We start from the raw sequence: 24,274 nt of genomic DNA on the forward strand, positions 1-24,274 counted from the left end.
CTTGTTTCATGTGTGAATTTGTATGTATGTGTCATTATAGTTTTTTTTTTCATTCTTTAACTATGGGCGATGACATTACTATACAATTCACATAGTATACAGTCTATGGGAATTCAAACCCACATCCCAAAATTTAAAGTCACATTTCATTAACTAATAGAGATACCACTGCATATTATATTTTTAAAGTCTGTAAAATCTTTTTACTAAAATTTTTATACCAGATATTTAGTTGTTTCAATATTCATAAATTATGTTACTTAATACTTTTTCTTCAGCAATTAAAACTCGACGATAAAAAAGAAAATGTACCAGAGTCCCTTAACGGCGGTGGCGTTCCGATGGGAATGGGCAGCGTGGGCCCAGTCACAGCCAATTCGGCGCTACACGCTGGCAGGTTGCCGCGCGCGCTTCACGAGGAACTGGCACTTATCCTCAAGAGGATCGGTTCCAAGGATCACAACCGAGATGCCCTCTCCCAACTCTACGACCTTAGGGTAAGTTATTCCAGATTTCTGTTCGGATTCGTTCATGCCAGCCGATAGACGGCCCCTGCAAGGTCTCCCCTAAAGATCGCCATTGACAATGACCAGTCCTGCGTTGCCCCGCATTTATCGACTTCCCGCCACCATGACTATATCGTCTATCCACCTAGTCAGGGGTCGCACGAACTATTTCCCCCGCACACTGCCACTTCGGACAAGCAATTCTTTGATCTATGCCAGTGACCTTATCTCAATTCAAATTGTATAAGGAAAATTTCTATGCAACCACTTCTTCCTACCCAAGAAAACCTTCCTTGGTTGGCTTTTGTACTTTGGAAGGGCAAACCATAATGTCTAAAGAGATGTTAAAAATTTGGCTAAAATCGCAATTTTGCGTCTATACAGTGACTATTAAAGGCGGACATTCCAAGTTAATTCTTAAATGTGGCCAATTTCCCATTTTGCAACAAATGAACATTAAAAATTTCTCATCCGTGCTTTTATATTGACTACTACACTAAAAGTATTCTTTTGTATTCTCTAAACTCTATATGTATATGGTGTAGTTGTTTTACCAATTAATGACTATAGTAAATTGATTTGTACTTTTATTACAGGAGCGTCATCCAGAAGTGGACATTTGGACGTTTATGCAAGGTTCCTCATTCTACTTCCGTAACTATGTGGAACGAGGCCTGAGAGAAGTAGCAGAGCAACGCAAGATGGCAACAGTGCCTCTTTACAAACACGACTACAAGAGCGAAAATATCGGTAAGAAAGTTGATAAATATATATATATCATTATTATGAACCTGATGCGGTATATGTCGCCGAGAACTGGAACACATGAAAATCATCATCTTTAAAGACAAAATAACGGCATGATTGAGGTTATGACTCCATATAATGTGGAAACGACGCAAGGAGGATTATGTCTAGTGCATGTGCAATTTTTTTTTACTAATAGCATAATATTAGTGAGACAGGCGATCGTCACATAGTTAATGCAAAATGCTGTTTGAATTAATTATATTCTATTGTCAACTAATAAAACCCAACTATTACTGTCTTCTGGTGTTAGGAGGCCATATTTTATGATAGTAGTACAATTTACTTGTACGCTTTTAACAAATTGTACTGCAAACAGTAGTGAGAAAAGGAAGAAAGGTGTATCCACTAATTGATAAACACATTTCTAAGGATTTTACATCATTAGAGTCAGTCGCTTTTAACCATTCTGTAGACAGTTTGTTTATATAATTTAAATTCAAAGTATTTTTATTCAAGTAGCCACTTTTGAACCATCGAATATTTTAAGAGCAATAATACTGGCTTGCAAGGCTATTCTGCTGAGAAGAGCTGGACAGAAATTCAATAGTAGCCCTTTTTAAATGAAATATTACAATTTTAAATATTTGTTTTATAGAATGGAGTAAAAAAAAAAATCTAGAATACTATAACTTGGTTTATTTAATAATCTAATTTTTATTTTAGATTTAAAAGGGATGGTCTAAAATATCTGATAGAATTTTATTATATATGGATACACTCAGACCCATGAATTATTTTTTCAAGATACTTATTGTATTGCGAAGTCTCTTAATGCTTAAATATAAACTCAAAAAGTTGAAGTTGAGTTCAAATGACTTGAACAGAATTTTCCTTTAGGCAATGTTTAGTTATTAGGGGTAATATACTCGGAATTTCTCTAGCCCAACTGATTTCTAAGTCAAAGTGGCAGTGGATAGGCCACGAAGCGCGCTAACTATGACATATTGGTAATCTATCCTATTTCTTGGACATATATAGCTAGACTGAGGATGATACTCAGTAAATAAGAAAATGTTTTCGTATGTCCTCTCCTACTGTTCTGTTGAAAATTCGTCTTATATATAATGTGTGTGCTTAAAATATGCATCTTGATTATACAATACCTGCTGTTACTTTAAGGTCGATTCATCTTTGATTAAGCCTATTAATTCATACTACACTCATTGATTACAGTTTTAGAGTAGATAAATTTTGTTTGACATTAAAAAATAATAACTTGATATTCTTTTTTGTAGACATAAGCAACGAAAACGACGAGAAGCCACATGTTATTTTTCTGAAGCGACTGAGAGCATTACAGGTACAGTAAAGCGTTGTAGACCTTATGTTCAAAAAATAGAAAAACATTCATTTAAATATAAATATTTCAGGCTAAAGCTGGCATGAAGATTGATGAGAATCCGTCGTCCCAGCCGGGTACGCCCGTAGGCGATAATCGCGCACTCGCAGAATCCATTAATGAAAACACATCGCCACGCACACACAGCATTGATCCGCAACTAGAGGTCAGTGGACACAAAAAATGGGTGCTTGCATTTTTTGATATTTTTTGGATAATTGACACAAAATATTGTTTTGTTGTAGTATATAATAGTAATCGAAATATTTACAAAAAACAAGCAGAAGTATTTACATTACAATTTTATTTACAATAATATTTTATATTTTTCAGCTGCATACAACACAAACAGTATCGCAAAAGAACGAAGCTGCAGTGGATGCACTTCGACTGAAACTTCAACAGATCAAGAGTTCCTCCAAGAGATAGGCCCACTCGTTCTAACCTTACAAGGTGGATCGTTCTACCAATTTGATCATAGTAAAATTGCGGTAAAAGCTATTATAATCCTAATGCTGTAGTAAATAGGTGTTACAATCGCACGAGCACTTCTTGTGCTCTGATTTCGGAAGACTAAAGCAATCTCAAACATTACTTACATAATTCCGGTCCGCTTTACCATTAAGTTAGTTCCTACAGCAATTTTAGAGTTAGAAATCACATTCGCTAATGCGGAGGCCTATTTGAATGTGCGGTTTTACGTCCAGTGTCCCCTTACTATGAATGCAGATTCTCATGACAATACAGATAACAGTATCACAATAAGCAGGGTATAGGTCGCTTTTAATGATGCGTGCTAGTAAGGGGTTTAAAATTAAAATGTAATGGTATGAGAATAAAATTCTGACATAAAATATAATGTAGTTTCTTGCCGTTTGTCGATTTCTACGTCGGTAAAATTCTAAAATAAAGATAAAAAAGTTCTTCAAAGTATTATGTACACTACAAATTTGCACTCATGCACATTGTGAATCACCTTAGCCTCTAAAATATATGCCCCAATGAGAAAATTTCTTCATGTCTAATAGTTATGTTGCTGTGATGATTCCCAATTATATTTATTATTATATACGCCAAACGGAATTAATATAGCAATCTTATACAACTACACCTTCGTAAGTGAAAAGATTGTAGTGGTCGTTAACAACTGTAAAACAAAGATGAGTTTACATTGAATTAAGAATGAAGAACTTTTAAATAAGATGCGCAATCATTATTTTAACGTTATTCAAAAATCGTCTTACGATAAGTTACAGAAACCCACAAACTGGTTTTTGAGTTTATCCATCTTTCTTAATCTCTAGCATTGCAGCTTTTTAAACAAGTTGTTTTATTTTATACACCTGTTATTCAAGAAGAATAAGTAAACATTCCCCTTGTTTCGGAAAAACCGTCTGTTGTGCGGAATACAGTTATGGATGGATTGGTTTTAATTTTTAGACAATAAATGAATGTTTGTTATCAATGTAAAAGCATCTTTATGACAGTATACCTAATGATATAATTTTTTCTGTTTATTGTATCAATTCCGTTCGGCGAATACAGTATAAATAATTAGATAGAATCAACGTTAACGCTATAGTAGTTTTAAATTATATGACAAATGATACTATGAAATAACAACCTAATTATATTCATTAAAAAATACTATTTTTGGTCTAATCTAGAATTTAGAGCCGTCAATGTAGCCTTCATAATAGAAAACTACAATTGATAAGACAATGACATTTTTTATAAAATTTCTGTTTCCATAGTTATTTTACTTGTGTAGATAATTAGATAAAGACCAGAGACTCGACTTTTATTTTTGTGACTTACGTAACGTGGCGGGCTGTTGTCATCCGGTAGGTTTTTAGAAAATCTTGCTAAGCTGTGATGAGGCCAAAATTTTTTTTTTTTAATTTTAACTTTGTCACATACTTGAACCGAACTAATGTAACCCAAACATTCCCTAAGTATTGGTTTTCAATGTACAAATTTTTATTTGATTTCTTACACATACTTCATATTATTTTTCATTCTCGTCATTATAAGTAACCTTTGTGTTGTATATGTATTAATTATTTTTCACTTATGATATTTCCTTTTTTAAACTGTATGGAGACTTCATTTTACTTTTATTTTTAACATTGACTGATTTTTGTGTATTCTAATTCTTAGTTTTGTAAATTATTTCATCTTTTTTAGAATTGACACATTTTTATTTGTTTTAAATATTTGCATGACTTGTGCATTCTTTTCAGTGTATTTCATGTTGATCATTTGTTTCTCTGTTGACTGTTAATGGGTGTGACTGCACATTGTTACACTACCACCACCATAAATTTTGTTACAAAGAAAAATATCCGTTTCTTATCTATTACATAAAACTTTTATTTTAGTAAAGTTAACCATAATAACATAAAATATATTAAGCTGCTACATCACTTTTTTATGTAATCAGTTTAGTAATAACCGGAGCGTCTTTTATAGACTGCATGCATGGTTAATGCCGGTAGTGTTTCATAGGTGACCCTTGTTTTAACATATATATGAACTTTTATCTGTCAGCGATCGCCTTTTTAGTTCGAATTCTATGTCAAAGGTCACACAGATCTTTTAGTGTCATCAATGAATTCCTTATGTATATTTAACGTTATTTGAAACTGTAACAATGTTTATGGCTGGTCTATTTAATTGTTGAATTCGACGTGTCTATGATTGATTATTCACATTTTAAAATTGATACTGTTATCATTGATGTTACGATTAAGTGTTCACTGAGAAATGTTATTTTGTTTTTACAACAAAATAACACTAAATGTGAACTTTATTAGTTTATAATAATGATTGATTTGTGGACTTTGAAATATTGGTAATAATGATAGTTGAATAAAATATTTGGTTCTCTCTAGTTTATGTATGTTTGCTTTTCTAATTTACTTATTGATTAATCATTATGAGCATTTATTTATTCTATGTAAAATAATCATTGTAATATTGGTAAATAAATTTGATGCAATTAAACATGTTTAATTACTATAATATAATTGGACACTATTTTTATACAGAGTAATCAGTGTTTTCCCAAAGAATTGAAATGTCGAGAAAATTGTAAAGATAACTTCACTTTATAAAAATGTAGATAAAATAGGTCAATCGACTGCTATCGTGAGTATCGTTAAGGTCGTAACATTACTAAACATAAAAACGACACTAATATGAGCGTTTTGAATATTTAATGAAAGAAAGTCTATTTGGTGTTATCTTATATATTAGTTGTAGTTAACAACATTTAAAGATAATGAAACCACAAGTATAAAATAAAAACTATTATAATTAAAGCTCTCAACAATCTACAATTATGTGCTTTATGTCTGGGTACTTACGAAGTAAAATAATTCTTACAAAATCAACTTTTCTTCACCGAATCTAACACAGAATCCACAAAAAAATATTAAGCAGGTATACAATTTTCTTACCCAACGTCAATATGTTTTGCGACGGGTTTATGATCAATCGGTTGTAGCCAGCCTTTTAGTAAAATTTCTATATAATAAATAAAATTGAATTCCTAAAAGCTTGTACCTGATTTTTTCGGGTTTCTTGAATGATAGTAAATCGTGATAGAAACGGTACTAATTTCATGTAAAATAGAAACATTATACTTACGTATAAAAACTTTAAAGAAATCGCCTTTTATTGCTTCATTATTAGTAATACACGTTTCAATCACATTAAAACTAAAAAAAAACGTTTTACTCGTGTAAACAACTACTACAAAAGTTAGCAAGGCGCTGCTTTAAAGAAAAACAAGTAAATTAAAATCGTCATACATCCTGAGGAATCGGCCTTCAATGATTATCATCCTTAAGCCCAAAGATCGCTAATGCGCTGCCGCAATCGGTCAAGCGCTGCGCGCATCTAGCGGCATTCCGCAACCTCCGTTAATATTTTGATATAGCAAGAATAAATAAACCGTCACAAGTGTTACAGTTCCGTGCTATAAGAAAATTTGTACAATCACGAACTACTTCGGTTTAATTAACAGAAATCATAAGTCATCGTCTAACAGAGCATCGATGTCATCGAGCAAATCTTTTTCGTTGGCCTCGTTTTTGCTCAAATTCTTGTGGCAACTGGCCACTACATCGGGTACATTCTTCACTAGACCCAGGTCATGGTCCGATACAGTGACGTCAGATTCCTCCACGTCCTCGCATAGATCAACGATGTCGATTGGGTCGCCCATTTTGGCGGAGTCCACGTCTATCACTTCTGTGCGTGAGCCGCTCTCGACGCCTACAAACTGCACCTCCGTATCGGAATCGTTATCAGTTTTGTTGCTGCACTCTATGTCGTCGTCTTTGTTCTCACTGTTCGAAGTGCAGGTGCTGGTGTGCCTATTTCTAATCAGCCTGGGCTTCGAGGTCTGCTCTCCTATTTTAATCCTTTTAAACTCGTAACAGTTGTCTACTAATTCATTTTCCTGAATATCATAAATATCACTTTGCTCAGAGAGAGTTCGCTTTCTGTTTACGGTTTCGATGCGTTTCACACTTGTTTTGTGTTGGTTAGTCTGCGCTGGAGTATTTTTGTCGACCTTCTTATAAACTATGGAGTTGCTACGAACTACTTTGATAATTTTGTTACCGGTCGTCGTGTTGATTTCTTGAGTTGACAATTTTCTTTTTCGACTCAAATTTAATGTTATGGGAGGAGTATGAACAGCTTCGATGCCTTTTTTTCTAGCCCTAATTTCATCTAATGAAAGTATTTTAAAGTCTAGAGAGCTTCGGCACTCTGCGTTCTGTTTCTTACCTGCAAGCTCGTCTAGGGATAAACGATCGTACTTAGAGTTTAAGTTGGTGCGTACGATTTTGCGTTCATTGGATTGTTCTACAAGGGGTTGGGTGGCCGCGTCGTAACTGTAGAAGGCGGCGGCCTCCGCCTGTATCTTCTCGAGTAAGAGCAGCTCGTGTGACTTGGACCTCGCGTCGTCGCCGGGCGCCTGCGCGCGTGTCGGTTTGGTGGGCGTAGAGGAGGGAGCGCTTTCGTTATCCGACTCTGCAAGAACATGAAGCGACCGCTCAGTGAACGCCGCGGCGCGACTATGATTTTCGTAATTAATTTTGAAACGACCCGTCGCGTTAACCAAGCGGTGCGTTCTTGCCGGAGCCGTTCTGAAAGCGACGCGGGATGGGGCGGTCAAAAATAATTACAAAAACCATTTTACGAATCATTTTTATTTAGTGGTTCGATAAATTAAAAAACACAAAATGAATTTAAAACAAAGCCAAAGTACATGTGTTTTCCTCAGTACCAGTTCCTATATCAGTAAGTTTACTCTAACTTAGACGCAATGGCCGACCGCGTACTGTGGATCCAAACATCTTAATATCAGTACTGCTAATATTTAGTACAAAAATAACCCCGCGAGATGTGAACAGGATTTCAAACGAGTGCATAACTCCAAAATCTTCTATACTTTAATGAGAAAATTTAAAACAAACATTGCATTTTAGTGTTACATACTTCATAAATGTAGATCACAAATTTAGCAAATACATATAAAACTCAATACTCATCCCCTCTATCATTGTCCAATGAGTTATATCTATAATTCATCGTTTGTTAAATAAAACCGTTAACATATGTAGATTAGTATAACTGCGACCGTTGACATTAGCCAATACAAGCCGGTCGAGCAACTACTTAAAACTAAATACACCTGCGCCAGAGTAAAACCAGTCCAGGTATGAGCGCAACCAATAAAAATAAACAACGTATATATTTTACCTATTACATATTAATTTAACAAAATGTATTGCTTTCTCAAATATAGATATCACTCCTATATCCACTCTACATATATATAAAATTTATTTTTAAATGTGAGTTGAAAGCAATAAAGTTAAATCAGATGAAAAATATTTTTGTTTTATCTACTCCCACCTCCATCCCATATCTTTCAGTTTTTGTTTCCTTTTCACTTTAAAATATTGATAATTACCTTCGTACATAAATAATGACTAGGCGTACAATGGACCCTAAATAAATTTAAATATTTAAGTTTCCTTTTATGCTGTTCTTTCTGTAGTCATAGTAATATAGGAACTTTTCTCTCAGTGCAAAAATATAAAAATCAATTTAGTACCGGAATCAAACTGAAAGACCATTATAATCTAATCACGACCTATATCGAAGTGCTACGAGTAATGCCTGTTAAAAGCGTTGGACAACTACCAACTGCTAAGCAATGATTGCTTTTTTTTTCTTTTTTTTTATTTCGTCAAATAGGTGAACCTATACAAAGCACAATAATTTTCTATGTTCCATAGAGAGCACAGTAATATACATTAGTGTCGCTGCCGCAGTAAAAATTCAGTCGTTGGGTCACCAAGTGCTGTGCTTTATACCTAACAATATTCACTTTATTATGTCTAACTACCTCATGGTGCGGAATACTAAGTAAACGGGGCCTCTTAACAACGGTTAACTTTACACACACCGCTGAGCCCCTTCAACTTCCTACTCTCTAACATACAAACAATTTGAAGGCGTAAAGCTTTTTTTTTTTCCTTTTTTTCCTCTTACAATTAATGAGTTACAATATTCGTGTATATATATTTTTATTTGTATTTTCATAAATTATTTAACCTATTTATTATGTACTTCTCTATCATAGACAAGGATTATATCAACATCTATAAAAACAAAGATCTAGCGCAGTCGTATTGCCGCCACACAACTTCGGCAGTCACATAACTCTGATTAAAAATAGGACTGCATCACACTATCGTTACCGCTATATATCTTAAATGAAAAAGCGAGATATTTATGAATCTAATTAGCTAAGATATGAAAAAGGTTATACTCTATAATTTATTTATTGCACATACAAAAATAACGACTTGGTTTTTTCTAAATCCTTCCCTTTAATCAAAAGGTTGAGAGTCTAAATAACACTCTCTGAATATTACATCAAGAAAGGCAAACATTGTCTATGTCACAATAAAAGAAAATGCTGCCTCCTCTGGCAACCGAAGTTATAGCAAAATAAATTAAATAAATTATACTTCAACGTTTCTGTGGACCCAGTCCCTAAATAATTAAACTCAGCGCAAAATACAACAACGCACATTCCCATAATCTTAAAGAATTTGGAACTGAGCCCAAGTGAAATGTTAATAAATAGTGACTACCTTTCAATAAAAATGCTAAAACCGAAATAATTGTAAAGTATCATCTAGAGGTGTGGACGAAACCAGGAAGAAAACAAAACTATACACACATTCAATATAAAGTAAAATATTAATCTGCCAACCTCAGTATACACTTCCCGGCTTGTAAATACTAAACCAATCTTAGCTAAAACTAAACAAAAATAAATATTGCTTTATAAACTAACATATCCCCTTTAATAATTTCAAAGTTACAGGGCATTCTTATTGGCACATAATTGAAAATTAGGCATTGTAACACTTGTTGATACGTCTTGTATCAACAAATATATTATACCGCTTGCAACATCGAAGACAAGACCTAATGCGCCATTAGTGCCCCTTCATATTCGTTCTCCCTTAAGCGACGTGATGAGTTATAATAGTAAGTGAGCGTTCGAAAAGTTAAACATCGTTAATTCTTAACCCTACGCAATTCGCCCGCAAGTGTGTTGTCAACTAGCCAAATTTGCCTTCAAATCAGTTTACATGTAAATGCCATTTAGTAATAACATTAGCAATCACAAAGTTGTATTGTTTTGCTCTTTTCTTTCAATATATATTTTTGGAACAGTGGAAGCTTGGTTACAACTCCATTATTTCATATAAATGTGCCGATTATTTTAACCGGTCCTAAATACTTCATACACTCTTCACAGCAAATACATTTCGGTGTTTCGATAAATAATCATTATTTTTCAATATGTACTATAAGCACCCAAGCAAGTTTAAAAACTCATGTGAACCTTATCCAATATATTTTTTGAAGTCCATCAAAAATGCAAGGATGTTGTAAAAAAAAGTAATAAATAGTAACTTTAGAAATATTTTACTTTATATTATTAATAATCAAATATCATCTAAATGTTAATGAAAAAAATGACACTTATCTTTTTAAGAAACAAGAAGACCCGTTTTCACCTTTTTACAAAATCATCAGTGAACTGATAATAAATTTTACTATAAGAACTGTGTTTAAAAGGTAATAATCAATATTAAAAAAATTTCGTTAAGAAATAAGAATGTTTGTTTAACTCTATTTGCACAACACAGAACCAAGCAGACAATTTTGTTTTAACAATTGCATTTAAAATTAATAATGTAATAAAAACCAAAAATTTACATTTTTTAAGAAACAAATGTATGTCTTCCTCTTGCACACTGCAGAAACATTCAATTTTATTTTGACAGTTGCATTTTGAAGTTAATAATCAATTATAAAAAGCTAAATTGTATTTTACTTTTTTAAGAAACAAATACATATGTCTAACTTTATTTGCACAAAGTAAAATAATTGTATTGTATACACTGTTTTTTTTCACCTGCATTTATGCACTGATCTTGTCTAAATGAATATGTAAAACAATAAATTGCATGTTTACCAGTCCTGACATTTTTAATGGGGGATTCAAAATCTACTTCACATGATTACCTCAGTGACGTCAGCTGTGGTAATAGGAGTTTTTAAACTGCTGTGTTGGGGCTTAGTACATATAGTTTCAGTAGAGACGCATACCTTCCTCAAAGTTGACGACGAGTGGGTCGACGGGCAGAGGGGCGTATGGGTTTGGAGCATCATGTGGGTGCGGATGTGCATGTGCATGCGGCTGCAGCAGGCGCCGAGCTCCCAGCAGCTCAGTCGAAGCAGGCAACACCCCAAGTATCGCCGAGTCTAGCACCACTGTAATTAATTTGAAACACATTTTTCATTTTGACAAATATCAACCCATACCAAACTCCTTTTTAATTTTTTGAATTAACGCAGTTAACACATAAATAACCTAAACCTTTTTTACTTATAGTTTTTGTTCTACCTTGAATCCCTAAAAATACATTTAAATTCTACATGGAACATACATTAAAGTTTCAACATTATCTAAGTTTTGTATAGCATGTGGAATATCCAGAATTATAAAAGCTATTTGAGAAATCAAAAAAAGCTGCACCTTCAAATCAAGAGATTTTATAACAACAACAAACCAAAGAAGTTATTAATAAGAAATGAAATTTTTTAAGCCCAGCATTTGTGCTAGGACATTTCTACTGATGTTTTCATTTTTGGTCTAGTTGATGACATATGTGCATGCATGCTTGTTATTAAGTAACAATGAAGTTGTAAATGATTTTTATTCATAATTTCAATTTTTATTTTTATTTTTTGTACTTAAAGATTCAGTTTTTGTTTTATTATTACTAATGTAATATGGATTATTACTTCTTTTGCACTAATTTTTGGGAATATGTTTAGAGTTTCTTCCATCTTACACAATTTTTTAAAGTTGTAGAACATCTCAAGTGAACCATATGTCATATGTATTTCAGGAACTACTACCATGTAAAAAAAAATTGGGTACAGAATAATTAAGTATTGATCTAATAAAGTTTTAACATACTGACAAAGAAAAAAAGAATTACATCTTCTATTGTATAACATATAATTAAATAAATGAAAAATTATTGGCATGACGTAAAAACCCTAATAATAAACCATTGGATAATCACATAAAAATTAATATTTGTATTTTTCATCATCATAACTCTCGTCATAGAACATCCACTGCTGGACATAGGCCTCCCCCATAGATTTAATAGAAAAAATAGAATCAGCTCAAAAAGGCCTGCATCCAGCATCCTTAATGGCCTTAATGAAATATTGTTAAACATCCTATGCTGCACTTGAGTGTCTATGTTCATCAGTCAAGAACCTCAGGGTCTTAAATGCCATCAATTCTGTGCACTATATGACCTGCTTGCTGCCACTTCAATTTGGCAACCCATTAGGCCATCAGTTAATTTTGTTCATCTACCTGATCTCATTGTATTATTTATTTGTTTACACAAATAGAATTGCCAAAAATAAAATATACCATAGCATTACCGGTAACTTAATGTAGACAACCTTCTACACAACAGAAAACATAAAAAAATATATGAATAACAGATATTTGCCTCACATTGATAAGTACCTTGTCTTTGTTGTTGCCATAATAATGGTACTGGGGCTGGAGCCGCAACAGGAGGTACTCCTGGGTTTATTGGTGCTTCAACAGGGGCTTCTGGTACAGCTGGGGTTGCCTGTTAAAGCACACTTTTATTAATTTCAAATACTCATATGGTTTTAGTGGTTAATTACTTTAAAGGTCAAGCCAAAGGAACTCTGAAAGACTTTTCACAGATGGTGTCCGGTTCCTACACGTTTTTGAAGAACTCAACACCAATACAGCAATGCAACTAGGTAATCATAGCACAGTGTTCCAAGCTGAATGTGTGAGTATTATAAACGCGACGGTCGCCTTAACTACTAAGAAGGTAAAAGGCACCACCATTTGATTTCTTTTCGACAATTTAATGGAGGTAAGTCTGAACAACTTTGTAACACTACTATTGAAAGGTCAGTCTTTAGAAGAACCAATGCTCCAGATGAACTGACCTGGAAACACTCCAGCATGGTTGATTACAGCTCAGAGTACATCATCCCACTACCAAATACTGTAGCAATATCTCTTGTACCGGAATATACGAAAAGTGAAGTTGACATCAAGGGTCTGCTGGGATATCCCAAGGATTTGGGTTGGCTTGAGTAAAGCTAACTCAACTCACCCTAAATGAGAAAAGTGCTACTAAAAAGCAGAAATCAGCCAGAGGATAGAAGATGAGTTGGGTTTAGGCATATTATTGTAAAACTGTTTTCTTTTTATTAAAAATATTGCAAGAAACAGATATTTTAGAACTTAGTTATTAAGAGATCCAAATAACTACTGATTAAAACCTGGTTTATCATCATTATGTCTGTCGAAAAATATCCACACTGCATAGTGTGCAGATTTGTCTTGCCCTGCTGGCAACCAACTATTTCCCACAACATTTACTATGCTGTCGGGCCACCTACTAGAAGGCCTGCCTATGCTAAGCTTAGTTATTTGAAATATATCTCAACACTTTTTACTTTAGTTGCTGGCAATTCTTGTCTTGGTTAAGATTTTTAATAAGACATAGTAGAAGAAATTAATTAGTTGGCTAGGCAAATGATACATACAATAACGACAGGTGCAGGCTGGCTGGGAGCAATGCCATCAGTGCGGGCATCAGGGTTCTTGTGCATGAAAGGGCAATGCTTCTTGCGGCAACCTCCAGGTTGGTTTTCCCAGTAGCATGGGATTTGCTTACGATTTTTCTAAAATTATCACAAAAATACTCTTTTATTATAAGACAATATTCTTATTTTATAAAAAGTTTATCAAATAAAATTATAAATAATTTATTTCAATGTCATGATATCAATAGCCAATAAATGCCTACTGCAGAGCAAAACCTTCCCTCCAAAAGTTTGCCTTGCAGATCAATCTTCAGCTGGTTAAACTTCTCGCAACTTAATATGTGCAAATGCTGACAATTTTAAGACTTCTATTTATTGTTTATTAATCAATACTTATAATTTATTCACTTTATTGTAACACAATTACAGTTATTGTTGTAACTGATATGATATTAAAACTGTAACTAATGCATTTATATAAATTAATACATAACTTAATAAATTCTATGTTGTTATTAATGGTGCAAACAATTTTTATTTCCACCTAAATTATATCCTGTCAAAACAACAAAAGTGGGTTTGGAAGGTAACATTTCATATTATATAATGTTAATAGTGAAGCAAATTATTTATAGAAATATTTAAATTTCAAATGATCATTGTCATGAAAAAATATTAATTGTTTAAGATTTGTTTACAATTAATAAATTAATAATTTACAAAATGAGGTAACTAATTGCTTTTTGAGATTAAATTTCTTAGTATTAAATTAATAAATTCGACTTTAAACTTCGAAGCTTTCAATGCCATTCAATCAAAGTCAATGCTATTTGTGTGTGGGTTTAATTAATATAGTTATTGTTCAAATGATTTGATAACCTTGAAGATTTACAAATTGTGTAATAATCAGATCATAAGGTAACACAAAGCATTTCAGACATATAATATTGAGTAAGAAAATAAACCAATATTTAGCCACTTCCGCACATGCTGTGGTAGTCATGCAACAAAGTGCACTGCCTGCCAGTCCGACATGTTGCACAACTACCACTGCAGGTGCGGAAGTGTCTAAATATTGGTCCTTTTCTTACTTAGGATGGACTTCCACAAAATAACGCCTGATTCCATTAAATATTTAAAATTGGGAAAATAAAAAAAAAATGAAAAACTGAAGAGATATTAAAAAAAAGGTTTTCTCATAATTTAAATATTTCTAATACACTTAATATTACAATAATTTCAGTAATTAGGAACTAGTTTTATAACAATAACAGTTAACTGTATCATATTTAGTTACAACACAGTTATTTCATAAGAAACTGCTTAAAACATAATCATAATAGTAAAAACCTTAAAAAAAATAGTCACTGTGAGCATGTTTTCCAGCACACTTGTTTTATGTATGTACATTTATTGGCTAGGAGTTAAAATTTTCAGTGTTTTATGGTACTACATAAAAATTAGCCGCTAGAGTATTAAGACACCCATAATTGAAAGCAATTTAGTCTATATTATCAATCTTACAAGAAACATAGCCAATGGATAGAGTAGAGAATACAGCTATAAAAAATAACGTCTTATATGATATAGAATATGTTTGACTTGTATACCTGAGCATAACTAACATCAATACTAGTTATCATAGTTTCATAACAAAATACTGATTTACTTTTTGGTTTCCATAGTAATTTTTCTAAACAAATATTAAATTTACAGCCCATAAGCTTTTTAAACAATTTTAAAAATAATTACCTAAAAGTCATAATTCCTTTATTTACATTCCAGTTTACTGTTGTGGAGAAGACACAGTGATAACTTTACTAACATTAGAAATATTCAGGTCTCAATTTAGAAAGACCAACCAGAAATTAGACAAAAATATTTGAGGTCTTTATAACTCTGTCCTCCTACAATAAATGTCATATATTCCTGTACATACCCTCAGTTCCATGTGGCGCAGTTTACAACGTTTGTCCATGCACTTGCCCTGCTGCCATGCGGTACACATTGTTTCGCAGCCAAGAGCAGACGGTTCGTGGCGGAATATACAATTGTCACCCTGGAAACAAAGTTTTAAAAATCATATACAAAGTGCTTTTACTACCGGCAAATAATTCCTTTTTTCTGGATGATGGAAGGCGAAAGTTAAGTTTGTCGTATTCAAATTAATAATGTAATTTTGTACAAGGACATCCAATGACAGCATGAATTTGAGCAATTTTTTTCAGATACTATTTTAAAAACCAGATTAGATAACGAATAGAATTTACAAAACTAAATACGCACCTTAATACACGTGGAATAATAGTAAAAATAACAATCATTAAATTTTCTGGGCGATTCCATGGTGTTATCAGCCGACCAGGGCCTGAGGAATAAAACACGACGATTGTGTATTTCAAATACCTCTGGCCACTATAATCACCTTTCTCTACTGAAACACTATACTACTATCAAAATAACACCAGTATATCACTGAATATATATTTTTTAACTATAACAAACTAGATTTTTCAAAATGACAATATAACGAGTACGTAGCGGCATTAAATATTCGAAATAAATTAAAAAATCCTGCAACTTCTTTTCTCACTACCTACTCACCGTGTTAATAATAAAATCTATAATAATTAAATTAACAACAAAGTTCTATACAACTGTTCTATATAATAAAAAATAACACGGACGTCACTGTTGGAAAGAAAATGTAGTAGATATGGCGGACATGTGGCGGAAGGCGGACTTTCATTTCATTTCATCGCCAAACTCATCTTGTATTTTATTGTCTATGCCAAGTTACATACAGACTACAAACCAAATAAATCCTCTGAATTTTGAAGACATCATTAATTAATGCTTTTTTTAATAGTATCAAATAAACGTTAATAAATGATTTCGAGAAAGAAGTAGTTTTTTTTTTAATTTATCATTGGAAATTCCGTAAAATGGTTACTATTCTGTTAAACATACAGAAAGAGTATTTAAATATTGTCTATTATGAAAAGAATAACATTTTCTGTTATACGATGATTCATTTTACATTGGTTTTCGTTTAACTTGTGATTGAAACTTGCTATTCGGGTCGTAAAAGTAAAATTAACAAATAAGTATTTACATGGAAACAATGACTAAAAATTTAGTTATGATAGAAAATAATTATTTTGTTAACAATAATTAAAAAGCGACTCGCTCACTGACACAAATTGCTATTTATAAATACCTCTTTAAATTTCTTAACTCTTTTTGTGGCCCCTAACTTAAATTCAGTAAGTTAATGTAATGTTAAGAATTAATAACGCCTTTTTAATTAAAATTCCAAGTTTACGACATAAGTATAGTATTTGCACGTCTAATGCGTTACTTTAAATTAGCAATGCGTTAGGTGTTTAAAATAGCGGCAATGTAAATTGAGTTAAAATTATTTTCATGTTATCGAGGAACATAATTATTACAGAATATTCTTATTTTTTACAGATACTCACAGAATGAAATTTGTATTATCGACTGGTTCTCCATGAAATAGAATAAATAAAATCTAGGAAACTTATCCTAGTATGAGTCCGAGGCTTCTTTGGTCCGAGTAGGTAGATTGACTTACTACGACTCACGCTGTGTCAAAAGTGAAAAACGACTTCACTTGAAATATTTTATTTATTAATGTTTTTAGTTAATAATAATGAGATGAGGCGTTCCACATTAAAAACGTCAGATTAGGGATATTCACTTTTAGTAGCGTCCGTGACAACGGGAAAAGTAAGCAAAGTAAGTCTTTCGTGTGAGAATTATCAATTTTTTTATATATTGTTGGGTACATGTGAATTAATTTAATATTTTGTAATAGATAAAGTAAATTTTGGTTATTATAGTTGGTACATTACAATTGTATAATAAATCACTAGCCATGTTTTAAATCTATGTAATACTGCTGTTTCGGTAATTTAAAAAAATTTTAGGACAGTCGTTAATATTTCGTATTTTTATTATTATGTCACATTTAAGTTGGCGGGCAGTCAGATGACAGATGTGAAATTTTCTCAAACTTAACAAATAGGTAATGGTCAACTTTTTCTAATATTAATGTAACTTACATATTTTTTTAAATTATATGTTTATTATTATTATAAAAACTATCATCGGTCGAGCAAATATATATATTATAAATGCATTTCGGTACCTGGGCACAAATTGTTTCACAGTTCGATGACACCACTGTAACGACGGTGGGGAACAGATTATTCTGGCAACTCACAGGTTAAAAAGAATATACCTTCATACACACAATGTAAAAATAAAACACACAAATGATTCAAAATTGTGTCATGTTATATAATGCAATTTATTAAAACATTTTCTTGACATCACACAGTTATTCTGATATTTATATGACATTACGATCTACCTATACAGTTTACATCTAAATTTAATAAATTCGAAATTAATATCCTATGTAATTGAAACATATGTGACGGTGATGATTTTTACATTAAGTATAACATGCATTTACTTTTTGTGCTTTAAAATAAAAGACATTTAAGTGTATGAATAGAATAAACATTAGAATAGACAAACGTTACATTTTAAAGAGGAATTCAATGATTAGGTACTTTAATTCTGCTGACAAAGATTAAAGTTCGATTAATAGAAATTTTGCGGGAAATATTAATATAATCATAAATTCAAAACCATAAGCCGACATAAAATTGTCTAATTAATGAATGTGATTCGAAATATTTAAAATACAATTTAATGTTATTTTATAATTATTCATGTAAAAATAACGTAATAATAAGAATGTTTTTAATCACATTCAGAATGACATTTGAAAATGTACCCTATGGAATGGACAATGATGACCGAGTTTCGTACATTTTTATACAAATTATACTTATAATTTTGACAAGAATATGTAATAGTTGATAATTTTATAGATTACGCGGTAAAGTAATGGCCAAACAAAAATATTTGAAATATATCGATAATAGCATTTCCTTTAAAAGTGCAAACGCATTGTTATTTCGCATTTATTTACTTTTAGTATTTTTCGAAGAGGATCATTTTGAAAAAATCGAATAATCAGAGGTACAATAAAATTTAAAACCTTTTTTTATTATTATTTGAAACTTTAAGTAATTTAGAGTTTTTTTAATTTTTGACAATATCCTCTCACATTTGACCGAGTAATCTTAGACATATGTATCACGTCATAAGTCATGACTATAAGCCAGGGACTCTGTCAAGGTGAAAGCCACTGAACAAATACTGAACAAAAAATTGTTTTCTTTTTTACAAAAATACAGATGTCGTCAGTTTTTTCTTAAATTTCGTCAATTTAAATAGGTAGATAAAAAGGTTTTTGGTGCACGTGACTTTTCACTTATTTGTAGCATATTTTACAGTTTAGTTAATACGTGTCTATTAAAATATGTTAAATGTTTATAGACACATTAATAATTAAATTTAGACCTCATGTTTTATCTAAATCTTATTTTATTTACATTAACAACATTTACAGAGTGAATTGTTTAGTTTATAGTTACTACACTAGTTCTAATAGCTATTTATTTTCAATAAATTCAAATTAACACTTAGGCTAGTGATCAAATTACTTCATTTCAATTTCTCGTTAATTTATGTATACATAATCGTCGAAAGTTATTAACTAATGAGGTTGTTGAAAGAAATAATTTGATTTCCATTAAATAGAATTTGAGCCTGTTCTTTGTGCTCCGTTACACATTTGTGTGGATATGTTATTTCTTAACACTTAACAGCGTAATTAAATTAGATTTAGAATACATTAGGAAGTGCAAATTTTTACATGACACATTTCGTTCTTATTTAGGCAAATTTTCAAACAAAATTTGTATGTTGTTTTTTGGTAAAATATACATCGAATATCATGTTTTTTTGGTTAATAAAGACGTCAACTTCAATTTCTTGTTCTTATTTGTGTGATAATAAATATTTATCTAATAGTATGAAGCTTATAACATTACGTTTAGCGATAAGACATAGCCAGATAGATAGCTCAAATGGTATAACATTTCTGGATGTGACTTGAGATTGACTCAGTGGTTCGCGAGTTGCGTCGGAAGCAAGTTCATCGCTTAATGCCACCAAGGTCACTGCAGCCGTGACCAATACTGGGCGTCGTGGCCGGGTACTGCCAGTGGAACGGATACGCCCGCACCAAGTAGTCCACCCAATTCTGTGAAATAATCAATGGAATAAAGGTTATAAAATTAAATATTTTTTTCTTAAAATCTGCATCTTCCACTGAGGTATACAATTTCAGGCATTTAAGGTTTCCTATTCCTTGACAATAATTATTACCACTAGTGTAGATGGATTTTATGGAAGATATTGTAAGAGAACTTTTCTGAAACTTATAATAGTAATATTACGAGATATTTTGTTAGTGAAATGAAATATTAAAATATATAAAAAACAAACAAACTATTACCTTTAAATTTTGATTCTGTCATTTTTATGATTGTTCAATGTGTTTTCTTATTTAAGCGCCGATATATTGTAAAGAAATTGTATCGTTCAAATGGGGTGGGGTAATAAAGAGAACCAAATCGTTGTAGTTAATATTTTCAATACGCCTAAGCGTATAACATAATTATTTTACTAATACTAATATATAATAAACATATGTAATAAACATTCATTGCCCGGGAATTTCGGAGCAACTTTGAAAATCACGCCACAACCTTTATATCGCCTCGCAACCCAAAGGGGTAAGTGTTGAACAAATATTACAAAGAAGTTAATATTAAGTAGCATTTAGCTATAAGTTAGAGATCAACATTTTATCTGTCTCCATAGTTCCATCATTATGTATTCATTATTAATTTTCAATTTGTTTATTTGTTTATCTCTTCTATTTTTGTTTTACGTGCTTTACATTTTGTAACTCCGTTCTGACAGTAAACAATCACATCAATTGCTTTCGGCTACTTACTTTCCTTCGTCGCAAGCCATCTGTTTACTGTCAGCAGAGCAAATTGTACATGTATTTATGTATGTATATTATAACTGACATTTATTCACAGGTGCGAGTTTTATACTAAAACTAACCTACAATCTCTGAGGTTGAATTTATATCACCTTGCACCGGAACGAACACATCTTGTGAACTTCCGGCACTCTCTGCTCTCGATTTGCTACCGCCTGACCAATCTTGGGAGATCATACGGCTGGCTACCACCACCATCAAGGGAGTATCGAGCTGCGGTGTAAAATCAGACTATGCCTTCAGCCCACTACCCCTGTGATTTAAATACATTTTACTTCTGTTCCTGAGTTGCTGTTTTCTTTCACCTACCGTCTACAGCCAAAACGGCACAACCATATGATCTGAGCAGTAAGGCAAAGAATTCGAAGAAATTCTGTCTGAGAGCAAAAAATAAATCTCGAGGGATGAACCTAGAACCATGTTGCGTATTTTAAAAGATGACTCAGGACATGCAGTCAGTAAGAGACGCTTTGGTCACTTCTTAACTGTAACTAATTCATATAAAACTGGGCCTACTTGCCGCTACTACAACTTGCCAATTCGCTGGACCATGTAGGTTATTTTCGTTCATCAACCGATCTCATCATAGCTAATACGATCTCATAAAGAAATATCGAGCCTAGCCATCTCTATGGCTCGTTGAGCGACTGAGGCCTAGAGTGGGACGCCACGTATCAGTGATGACTTACTGTCACCGGTAACACATATTGATAAAAGTCGTTTAAACAAATCATAATAATGTCGTTCGGTGATGCTAAGAACTATGACGTTATAAAGTGATATATTTTTACTATTAAGCTACGTCATTGATGTAGTTTAGAATACCTGGGGCTGGTGAGGCCGGCTCATGCTGGTAGTTGTGGTTGACGTAGGCGTGTGGCGCGCGGTAGCCCAGCTCATACCGCGGGTAGCCTGCAAACCCCCCCTTGCACAACTCCGCTTCCCCACCTTCGCAGAGCGGCGCTTCTGATATTCCACCGCCATATCCCATTGGAGTAAGGGGACTAAAAATTAAAAACGTATATTGTAAAAAAATAACAAAATAGCGGTTTTATAAAGTCCAAGATTCGTCTTAAAGTCACGGCATACAATTAATGTCAAATCTTTCTTTGATGAAAGGATTTTTAAGTGATACGCTTGGGAATGATTTGTTCTACTAATGTTGTAAGAAAAAATCCGTCTGAGTTTGTAGTGAGCTCTCCTTAGATCAGTGCACGTTTGAAACCTTAGTCGCTTTAAGTTAAATATTGCCATTATAGAAAAGCTTAATCTGATTCTAATTTTTCTAAAAATGGGCTATTCTGGCATTCTTCTTATAATGTTCACAATTGGTAACTGTAAATGATACTTTTCTTCTTAGTCGTCTTGAAACGCTTTGATGGAATCGATTACACCTGCCCTTTTCCATGATATGTTCTGTTTTCTTTAGGCAGTAGTTATGAAGTCCAGTTATTGATTTAACTTGTTCAGACCAGCGGATAGATGATGGTGGTCTTTTACCTCTACCTCTCTACTACCTACCTATTTTGGTTACTACCATTAGTTTTTCGAAGTTACCTGGTTGTCGGCAATATGGTCAAAATAACTTGTAACTCATTGGTTAGTACCAATGAGTTACAAGTTATTTTTATATATATATTGTGCACTGTTACGTAGAGAATCAAGAGTTAATTTTGGGCTGGCTTTTTTTTTGAAGATATTAATATTAATAAATGAATAAAAAATATAACAATCAATTCCGTAATAGGATAAGATCGTATACGGATAAATTAATTTTAAAGGATTTTACACATTTTATTATACAGAAATTAACACACGATGGATAGCGTCTCTTATTGATGTCAAGTTGAGTGTACCACCTGTTCGGATGAAATTCCTCATATCTTAGATGAACAGGCGAAAGAAACTTGTCGGAACTATGTATTTGTTAAATATATGTATGTGTGTATATATATATATATATATATATACATAATTTAATAGAGGCGAACACATCATTCCCAAGGTGTGATATCGTCTATGAAGTAATTTACAGTGTGGTAACATAAGTGGACACAAACGTTCTTTGACTTTTTTTTAAAGCATATTTAGTACCTTGCTCATAGAAACATTTACTAACTCGATAAAATCGAGTCGTAACGAGACGGTCATAGCACTTGTTAAAGGAATAAGATGAACAATGAATCCAAAGACGACGTCGCTTACGATGGGCCTTATGTGAAGGTTTAAGATCACACAAAGGGTAACGGAGAGGTCTATGCTTGGAGTTTCGCTGCGAGACGTAATCAGAAATGAGCAGATCCGCAGAAGAACCATGATTACCGATGTAGGTCTAAGAATTGCTCGTTTGAAGGAACAGTTGTCGAACGAAGTACGGCAGTTGAGGCCTAAAGATTCTCGAGTGGCGACCACGAGCCAGTAGACGCGGAGTTGTAGACTAGTTGGACCGCTGACATAGTTAAGATCGCGGGAAGTCGATGAATGCGGGCAGCGCAATACTGGTCATCGTACTTATCTTCGGGGAAGGCTTATGGCTTATTGTGGGCGTATATCGGCTGAAATGATAATTGACATAAAAATTAATTCTAAAATGATGTATAAGAATATAGTCAACCTGTAGGTGTCAACGTTAAGCGTAGGCTGGTAGGTCGGATGCGGCGGTTGCGTTGGATGAGACGGGTGCGTTGGATGCGTCGGGTGCGTTGGGTGCGTCGGGTGCGTGGGATGCGTCGGATGCGTCGGCGCGTGCGTCTGCGCAGCGAACGCACACTCGGGGCTGCGTCGCTGCGACCGGATCTTCTCCTCGCGCCGCCACTTCGCGCGCCGATTCGAGAACCACACCTTGAGGTCGGCGAAGGTTAACAAGAAGCGCGATGATTACGCGCTAGTTTGGTGGTACGGAGTTATACATTATCTTATTTGAATCATAGCTTCAAACTTTTATACGACGTTATAACTTTGATTTCGTCAAATTATAGAACCTTTTTTGAGGAATTCGTAAGATACTATTCGAAAATTTTGACTCTAGGAATACCAGGGCTGTTTGATAACTCCGTGATTTTTTTAATTTCCCTCGCAGTAGCTTTTAATGTAACACTCCTGCCGTCAACCGCCGTCTTTTAGTAGACTCATAAATTTTGACTCAGCTGCGTCATCTAGCTTGAATTTTTCAGCCATTAATCTCGTGAATTTTAACGAAAATGGAAAAAAATGTGTTTATGTTGCTTAATCATTATTTTATGCGTATTGTTTTCTAAGTACTCAACTATTTGATTACTCGATTCTCTCGAGATGGCTGCCGTGATTGCTCACACTCGATCATAAGCGCAACTGTGTGACCACTTTGAAGGAACAATCAGC

The 24,274-nt window shown here is 33.1% G+C and overlaps 3 protein-coding genes across 5 annotated transcripts in view; 1 reads left to right on the forward strand and 2 right to left on the reverse strand.

Moving 5' to 3' along the window:
• Positions 1-5,549, forward strand: part of msps (msps cytoskeleton-associated protein 5) — a 31,783-nt gene extending 26,234 nt beyond the window's left edge. Inside the window, exons 32-36 of the mRNA XM_068767136.1 lie at positions 279-497; positions 1,103-1,256; positions 2,552-2,616; positions 2,687-2,821; positions 2,989-5,549. Of these exons, the coding sequence (XP_068623237.1) occupies positions 279-497; positions 1,103-1,256; positions 2,552-2,616; positions 2,687-2,821; positions 2,989-3,084 (669 nt within the window). The 3' untranslated portion in view covers positions 3,085-5,549. The remainder of the gene's footprint in view (positions 1-278; positions 498-1,102; positions 1,257-2,551; positions 2,617-2,686; positions 2,822-2,988) is intronic.
• A 404-nt stretch (positions 5,550-5,953) lies between these two features.
• Positions 5,954-18,129, reverse strand: LOC137923652 (uncharacterized). Of its 3 annotated transcripts, XM_068766877.1 has the most exons (8): positions 17,982-18,045; positions 17,376-17,502; positions 16,180-16,261; positions 15,833-15,952; positions 13,894-14,031; positions 12,824-12,932; positions 11,374-11,538; positions 5,954-7,701 (listed from the first exon to the last, which is right to left on the reverse strand). In XM_068766877.1, the coding sequence occupies exons 3-8, from the start codon at positions 16,237-16,239 to the stop codon at positions 6,689-6,691; spliced, it is 1,605 nt and encodes a 534-aa protein (XP_068622978.1). In that variant the 5' UTR covers positions 16,240-16,261; positions 17,376-17,502; positions 17,982-18,045; the 3' UTR covers positions 5,954-6,688. The 3 variants fall into 3 exon arrangements, with proteins under 3 accessions (XP_068622978.1, XP_068622977.1, XP_068622976.1); XM_068766876.1 differs by lacking the exons at positions 17,376-17,502; positions 17,982-18,045 and adding an exon at positions 18,068-18,129; XM_068766875.1 differs by lacking the exons at positions 17,376-17,502; positions 17,982-18,045 and adding an exon at positions 16,498-16,642.
• A 1,357-nt stretch (positions 18,130-19,486) lies between these two features.
• LOC137923671 (paired box protein Pax-6-like) overlaps positions 19,487-24,274 on the reverse strand; it is a 62,394-nt gene continuing 57,606 nt past the window's right edge. The window contains exons 7-9 of the mRNA XM_068766903.1: positions 23,529-23,755; positions 21,740-21,918; positions 19,487-20,101 (exon numbers count right to left, since the gene is read on the reverse strand). Of these exons, the coding sequence (XP_068623004.1) occupies positions 20,016-20,101; positions 21,740-21,918; positions 23,529-23,755 (492 nt within the window). The 3' untranslated portion in view covers positions 19,487-20,015. The remainder of the gene's footprint in view (positions 20,102-21,739; positions 21,919-23,528; positions 23,756-24,274) is intronic.

This window comes from Battus philenor, unplaced genomic scaffold, assembly GCF_028537555.1.
Source record: "Battus philenor isolate CCGP_79_NKW_IND1 unplaced genomic scaffold, ilBatPhil1.0.hap1 SCAF_22, whole genome shotgun sequence".
Classification (NCBI taxonomy): Eukaryota; Metazoa; Arthropoda; class Insecta; order Lepidoptera; family Papilionidae; genus Battus; species Battus philenor.

Coding starts and splice junctions, on each gene's coding strand:
- LOC137923652 (XM_068766876.1), bottom strand. CDS start 16,239: ATGGAATCGCCCAGAAAATTTAATGATTGTTATTTTTACTATTATTCC. Junction 14,032..15,832: donor TGCGCCACATGGAACTGAGG/GTATGTACAGGA, acceptor TGATAATTTTAG/AAAAATCGTAAGCAAATCCC. Junction 11,539..12,823: donor ATGGCAACAACAAAGACAAG/GTACTTATCAAT, acceptor AATTAATTACAG/TGGTGCTAGACTCGGCGATA.